The sequence below is a fragment of the Arachis ipaensis genome, unplaced genomic scaffold (assembly GCF_000816755.2).
Source record: "Arachis ipaensis cultivar K30076 unplaced genomic scaffold, Araip1.1 Aipa437, whole genome shotgun sequence".
NCBI lineage: Eukaryota > Viridiplantae > Streptophyta > Magnoliopsida > Fabales > Fabaceae > Arachis > Arachis ipaensis.
The window spans coordinates 26,109-33,380 of record NW_015496069.1 but is presented as its reverse complement, the minus strand read 5'-3'; the positions used below and the strand labels follow the sequence as shown (position 1 = coordinate 33,380).

At 38.2% G+C, this 7,272-nt stretch overlaps 1 protein-coding gene across 1 annotated transcript; it reads right to left on the bottom strand.

Moving 5' to 3' along the window:
• Positions 1–3,459: 3,459 nt before the first annotated feature.
• LOC107624695 (serine/threonine-protein kinase atg1-like) lies at positions 3,460–4,442 on the bottom strand (the record flags this gene model as incomplete). Its single annotated transcript, XM_016327143.1, has 1 exon — positions 3,460–4,442. A coding segment is annotated over exon 1 (983 nt), but the record flags the coding sequence as incomplete, so codon positions are not given.
• Between the last annotated feature and the right edge of the window lie 2,830 nt (positions 4,443–7,272).

The following is a 7,272-nucleotide window of genomic DNA, read 5'->3' as shown; positions in this document are numbered from 1 at the left end:
GGGCTTGAGAAGCAAGCAACTTTTGAGAATTGTGCATGGAACTAACCACCAATTGAAGACATAATGCACCATGACTCAAAAGGGGATCAACAAAAAGAAGGACAAAAGAACTGCAAACCAATAGGTTGTATCTATACTTAACTTCAGTTGTTGAGAGATGCTATGATTTATATCTTGCTAAAGTGTTCATCTAGTACAAGTAGAATCAATTTTCTTAAAATAAGTAAGCTAGTCTAAGTGTGTGCTTGTGTGTTTACTTTCACTTAACAAAAATGCATGCTTTGTCCCCTGCAATTTCAATTCAATAAAAGAAATGTTTGAATGTGAAGTGAGATAGTTCTCTGTTAGATAGAAGTATAATAAAAGTAAGTGGTGTGTGTGTGTGTGTGATTGTATAATAGCTCACTTTTAGTGAATAAAAGAACTAGGATGTCTCCTTCTAAGTATAAAGTGGCCTACTGTCTATGAATCTCAATCAAATAAAAGTCCTTGGTTAGACGGAAAAACAAAAAGAAAGAAAAAAAAAAGGGGAGAAAAAGAAATAGCCAAAGAGTGGCAGAACAAAAGAAAAACAAAAAGAAACAAAGCAGGACACCAATAGCTTGAACCTTAGAATATATGCCTGTGGTGTCTTTGTATTAGGATCTGCTTGGACTACTAAGTTCTTTGGAGTGCATCAACACTCGGTGACTTGGGTTAACTAACCTGGGATCATCAGCTGAAAGTCCACTATCAAGAGCAACCTAACTACGAGGCATTTAGTAGCCCAAAGAGGTGCTGGGCATCAATGTTCTAAGAAGGAATGTGAGCCAAGTGTCTATAGTGAATAATGTGTCAAGTATAAAGAAAAGGAAATGAACTTGCTACACATGACACTCAAATAAAGCTTATGAACAAAATAAATTGGAACAAGTTGAGGGATAGCTTGTAATGCCTTGGTGAGTGAAGTGATTAAGTGATAGTGGGGTGAACTCTGAATTATATGCTCATGCAAGGATTTCAGTGCTTATTAGTCCCTACATTTCGGAAGTCTTAGATCTTAGGACTTTCATTCAAATGATATCATGGAAATCTCTCTATAGGTAATCACCTTGAAGCAGCTTATAGTTTTTGTGTCTTGGCCTTGACTCTAAGTGTCATGTCTCAAAGCGGCTCTTTAGATAAGCTTTCAATCAATACTCCCAAACCAGTTGGTTTTAAGGTATTAGGTGTTGAAGCACCCCTTAGGATTTACTTGCTCAAGCCTCTCTCTTTGACACAATTCTACCACAAGCATTTAACTAGGATAATAACTCTTTGAGTTCTTATTTCTTTCTTTTTCTTCCTAGTAATTGATGCTCAGAGCCTTTTGCCATGTCCTTTTTTTTTTTTTGCTGCTTCTTGGATCAAAAGATGTTTGAGAATCTCCACAATACTTCTTTGAACTCTATTTCCTGCCTATGAGCTCCCATGCAGGTTTTCACAAACATGCAACCTCAATACACATTCATACAACTAGAACCACCACTTCTCTTAATCTTTTGCTTGCCTCAAAACAAAATTTTTGATTCCTCAATCATTCTTTTTCAAAGAAATGTTTTCTGTTTGCATTCTTATAGATATTGAGTGCAAGCAATTTCAAGAGTATGGTGTTATGAAATATCAAACATCTTAGTTATTGAACTACAAAAAAAGTCATACTAAGCAGATAAACAGGGGTACAATATCACTTTCAATCATAACAGTTTTAAGTAAAAGACAATCACTTAACAATACAACCTTTTGGAGTTCACTTGCTTTACTCCTTATCATCATCATTGTTAGTCTTTACATCCTTCTTTGTCTCTTTGATTGATGATGCTTAATCCTTCCCAAGATTGAAGTGACTGCCTACAATGAACTTTGAAAGTTGCTTGTCCCCAAGCACTTGAAGAATGGTTAGCATGCATGAATTATTTGTGGGCTTTTGAACTTACTTTGGTGTGGGAACACCAAACTTAGTACCTTGCCGATGGTTCTCATGCATCAAATCAACCATATATGGAACTTCTTTTTCTTTGCCAAAGGTAATAGAACTAAAAACTAGGAAACAGTAAAATAGTTAACTAGTTTATCTAAATGCTTGAAGCTAGCATTATGCAGAAGGTGAGAATATGTTTTATGATGAGATTTTGGTGGAACACCAAACTTAGAATCCTTCATTCTCCCTTATATTGTTTTGGTGTGCAACACCAAACTTAGCTTCTTACAACATGGATAAAACTAATTAACCTTTTTATTAAACTAGCTATGAAAAGAAAACTACCTCAGGTTGGGTTGCCTCCCAACAAGCGCTTCTTTATCGTCATTAGCTTGACGGTTGTCCCTCTTTAGGGAGGATGATGATCATAGTGCCTTAATCCTTCCCCTCTCACCGTGAGCTTCCTTCCAGTGTCTCTCTTGATGATTTCCACATGTTCAAGTGAGAGGATTTTGTTCACTGTGTAATATCCAGAAAAGTGTGGAGATGTTTCCATTGGTTGGTAAGTTAGCATCACTTTATCCCCTGGTGAGAAATCTTCAGTGGGGATTTTCTTGTTTCTCCATCCTCTTGGCACTTTCTTCTTGGGGCTCTTTTCTTTTTCAGGAGGCTGTTCAGGTTTTGGGGCCTCAATTTTTAGAATGTCCTTGCTGAGAGTCTCAAATGCACACTTTGATTGTAGCTTCTCCTCTATTCTTTGAGCTTGTTGCAGCACTTCTACCTCTTCCTTTCTTTTCCAGCATGAGCTTAGGTGCATTGGAAGCGTTTCATCAGGTGCCTCTTTTATGTTTGGGTCTATGGAATCAATCTTCATACACTCCTCCTCTTGGGTGGAATCTTGCAAATTCTTGAAGACATGGAATACTATATGCTCTTCATGCACCCTTAGCATCAATTCTCCTTTTTCAACATCTATCAATGCCCTGGCAGTAGCTAAGAAAGGTCTCCCTAGGATGATGGGAGTGTTGTCATCTTCCTCTATGTCTAGAATGACGAAGTCAACTGGGAGGAAAAATTTGTCCACCTTCACCAATACATTCTCCACAACCCCAAGTGCTTGCTGAATGGATTTGTCCGCCATTTGAAGGGCTATTTTTGTGGGTTTCAATTCATGAATCTGAAGCTTCCTCATCAAAGATAGAGGCATCAGATTTATGCTTGCACTAAGGTCACAAAATGCTCTCTCAATTGTTATGTTGCCTATGGTGCAGGGGATATGAAAGCTCCCTGGGTCCTTCCTCTTCCTTGGTAATCCTTTCTGGATGATGGCACTACACTCCGTGGTCATTACAACCATTTGTCCCTCCTTCAAGGATCTTTTCTTTGTTAACAATTCCTTCATGAACTTTGCATACAATGGCATTTGTTCAAGTGCTTCTATGAAAGGGATGTTGATGTGTAGTGTCTTGAATATCTCCAAGAATTTGGAGTATTGCTTCTCTTTGTTCTCTCCCTTGAACCTTTGAGGGTATGGAATCATTGGTTGATATGATTTCATTTCCTCCTTCTTAGCTAATTTATCACTTTGTGTAGAGGTTTCTTGCTCCTGCTTTTGTTCCCTCACCTCCTCTTTTAAGCCTTCTTTGTTGTGCTCTTCTTTAGTGATGGCTTCTGTCTCCACCTTCTTCCCACTTCTCAGAGTGATTGCTTTGCACTCCTCCCATTTTATGGCTTTTCCTGTGTCCCTTGGGTTGTCTTCAGTGGTACTAGGGAGTGCTCGCTTCTCACCTATCTCTGTGATATGTTTGGCCATTTGTCCCATTTGTCTTTCAAGATTTTTCATAGATGCATCTTGGTTTTTGAGTGTCAGAGCTTGATCTTGTCTTGCCATCTCTTGAGTCTTGATGAGTTTCTCCATTAACATCTCTAAGTTAGAGATCCTCTGGGAATCTGGATGCGGTTGTATGGTAGGTGATGGTTGCTGGTGGAGGTTGTTTGGAGCATTGAGGTGGTTATTTTGTGAGTTGAATGGAAGTGTGGAAAAGTTATTTTGGTGAGTTTGTGAGTTGTTATGAGGTGGATGATATGTGTTTTGTGAGTTTTTGTATTGGTTAGTGTTACTGGGTGAATGATTTTGGTTGTTTGTGTTACGGGAGTTGTTGAAATTGTGGTTTCTCTGCCATGAATTTTGATTGTCACCCCATCTCAGGTTGGGGTGATTCCTCCAAGATGAGTTGTATGTGTCACCATGGAAGTCATTTTGAGAAGGATTTGAGGTATTTTGCATGTATTGAACTTGTTCTTGTTGCTGCTCAATATTGCCTGCTTCATTTTGACCCCATTCAATTGAAGCTTGATTTGTTGTGCTCACTGAAGCTAGTTGGAGGCTATCTATTCTCTTAGCCATCATTTCCATTTGTTGCTGGATCTGTTGGTGCATCAACTTGTTCTGTGCCAAGATAGTGTCCACTCCTTCTAGTTCCAATACACCCTTCTTTTGCATAGGTTGGCGTTGCCTTTGATGAGCAAAGAAGTATTGGTTATTTGTCACCATGTCTATGAGATTCTGAGCTTCTTCGGCTGTATTCATCAATTGTAGTGAGCCTCCTGCAGAGTAATCCAAAGACTCTTGAGATTTTTCAGTCAACCCTTCATAGAAATTTTGAAGCTTATCACATTCACTGAACATCTCAGGTGGACATTTTCTAAGCAGAGCTTTGTATCTTTCCCATGCCTCATACAATGTTTCCCCATCCATTTGAGTGAACGTTTGCACCTCTGTTTTTAACCTTATGATCCTCTGAGGTGGATAAAATTTGGATAGGAATTTATTCACCAGGTCATCCCAAGTGTTGATACTCTCCTTGGGAAATGTTTCTAGCCATTGAAATGCCTTGTCTCTCAAAGAGAATGGGAACAATAGTAGCTTGTAAACATCTGGAGGCACACCATTTGTCTTGACAGTTTCACAAATTCTTAGGAAGACAGATAAGTGCTGATTTGGGTCCTCAAGTGGGCCTCCTCCATAGGAACAATTGTTTTGCACAAGAGTGATGAGTTGAGGCTTCAATTCAAAATTGTTTGCATGAACATTGGGGGCAAGTATGCTACTCCCACAGTGTCTTGGATTTGGGAGGGTGTAAGAAGCTAGAACTCTCCTTTGAGGTGGGTTGTTATTGTTGGCAACTCCTTCTGGGTTGTTCTTGTTGGCAACTCCCTCAGCATGATTATGTGAAGTGCCCTCCATGACTTGTTCTTCTTCTTCTGAATCCTCTTCTCCAACAATGTATTTCCCTCTTTCAGCTCTTCTTAATCTCCTGAGGGTTCTTTCGTCTTGTTCACAGAAAGTGGGTATAGTTCTCCTTGTACCTGACATACAACCAAAGTATAAGAATCACACAACTCCAGAAAGGCAACAACACTTCAATCCATGGCTGGAGTGAAATGTTAGTTGGTTTAAGCAAAAATTCAAACAGTTAGTGTGTTAGTAAAAAGCTAGAGAACACAAAAAAAAATGCTAGATCTAGATCTTCATTTCACTTAATCATTGTCAATCTTTTTCAATCCCCGGCAACGGCGCCAAAAACTTGATACGTAAAAATCTTATTATTACTTGATGCGACCCGGTGCACTTGCCGGTTAAGTTTGGGTGTTTTGGAGAAATTCGTTTTTCCATGAAAATATCCCATCAGGGAGGCAACCCATGATTTAAGATTTATGTCATTTTAAATTTAATAAGCTATGATCACCTGAGCATGATTTGTTCTTTTCATGAACGTACTTAATGAATGCATGCATTGTTTTGAAACATATGCTAAGACTTCTAAAGTTTGGTGTGCCTTCAAGCACACCAAACCAGTGTTACAAATATTTTCATACCATATGCTTAGTTATCCTGATGAAGCATATGACCAAACACTAAGTTTGGTGTTTCTCTTTTCATGAAAATTAAAAATCATGCACCAATGATCATACGTTGTCACTTTCTGAGACTTTTCAATTGAAAAGAAATCATATTCTGTGATGAAGGCATCAATTGTGAGTAATTACTGGCATCTCACATTTACCCCTTAACAAGAGACAAGTTTAGTGTTCATCAAACCTTGATGCACTGATTAAGGGACACAATTGATCCTTCATGAAAAAAAAAAGAGAAAAAGAAAAATTATAATGAAAAGCATTTCTTATAAACATTTAACCAAGAGTGACATTGGGATTTCAAGAACACTAGTTGGAGGAAGAAACATTTTTAAACTATATGACCAAACATTAAGTTTGGTGTCCTCCAAGAAAAGTCACGGTTAGAATGGATATAAGAAATAAGAGTTCATATAGTTGTGAATAAAGGAAGCATTCTTGCCACGGTTTGATAATGTTGATCTTTGATGTCTTGTTGTGATGACTAGGTGGTCAAAGAACACTCAATGAAAGACACAAGACAAAGGGAGAGCATAGCATGAGGACAAAATCCCATCACATGTCTCAAAAAAAGTGAATCTGCCACTCCTTGGAATGATCACGTTAAAGACCATTGAAGAAGCAAGTTTTGTCTTCATTCACCCTCACATGCACACCTTTGATTCATATAGTATCCAATTGCATCCTAGCCTTCCATTGTTCATTTAAATAACACACCACCTTCAAGCCATGCACATAACCGAAGAGTTGCACACTCCCTACACTCTAACCATTCAAACTCCATTCCCATCATCATTCTTCATCATATAAGCTCAGCCTCAATTACTTTTCTTGTCAAAATCTCCAACTTTCCTCACACTCCCTTTAACCCCAAAGAGATCAACCAACCAAGTAATCATGGCCTCTTCCTCAAGAACCAAACGAAGAAAAGGAAAAGATCCCATGGTGGAAGAAAGTACTGATGACAAGTCATCTTAGCCTAGTTTCACTAGCCTTTTTCTTTTGTTTTCGATTGATTTATGCACTTTCTTGAGCCATAAGCAAGCCAATTGGGTAGATTTCCATGTTTCCTTTGATTCAATCAACCATGTATGAATTAATACAATTTCATGAGATTTTATGCTATAATTGTCATATATTATGAAAGAATAACAAACTCATGATTTTAAGCAAAGCTTTGATGTGTTTGGTTGATTGATGATAGGTGAAAAGAGTTTTGAAGAAGGTTGAAGAAGGAAGGAATGGCTAGGAGCAAGAGAGAACAAAAAGCTTGAGCAAAAGTTTGACCTTAAACTTTAGCTCAAACTTTTGGAAGAATTGAAAAACACTCCAGAGGAAAAAAGCTTGAGCCAACGTTTGACCTCAAACTTTAGCTCAAACTTTTGGAAGAATTGAAAACACTCCAGAGGAAAAAA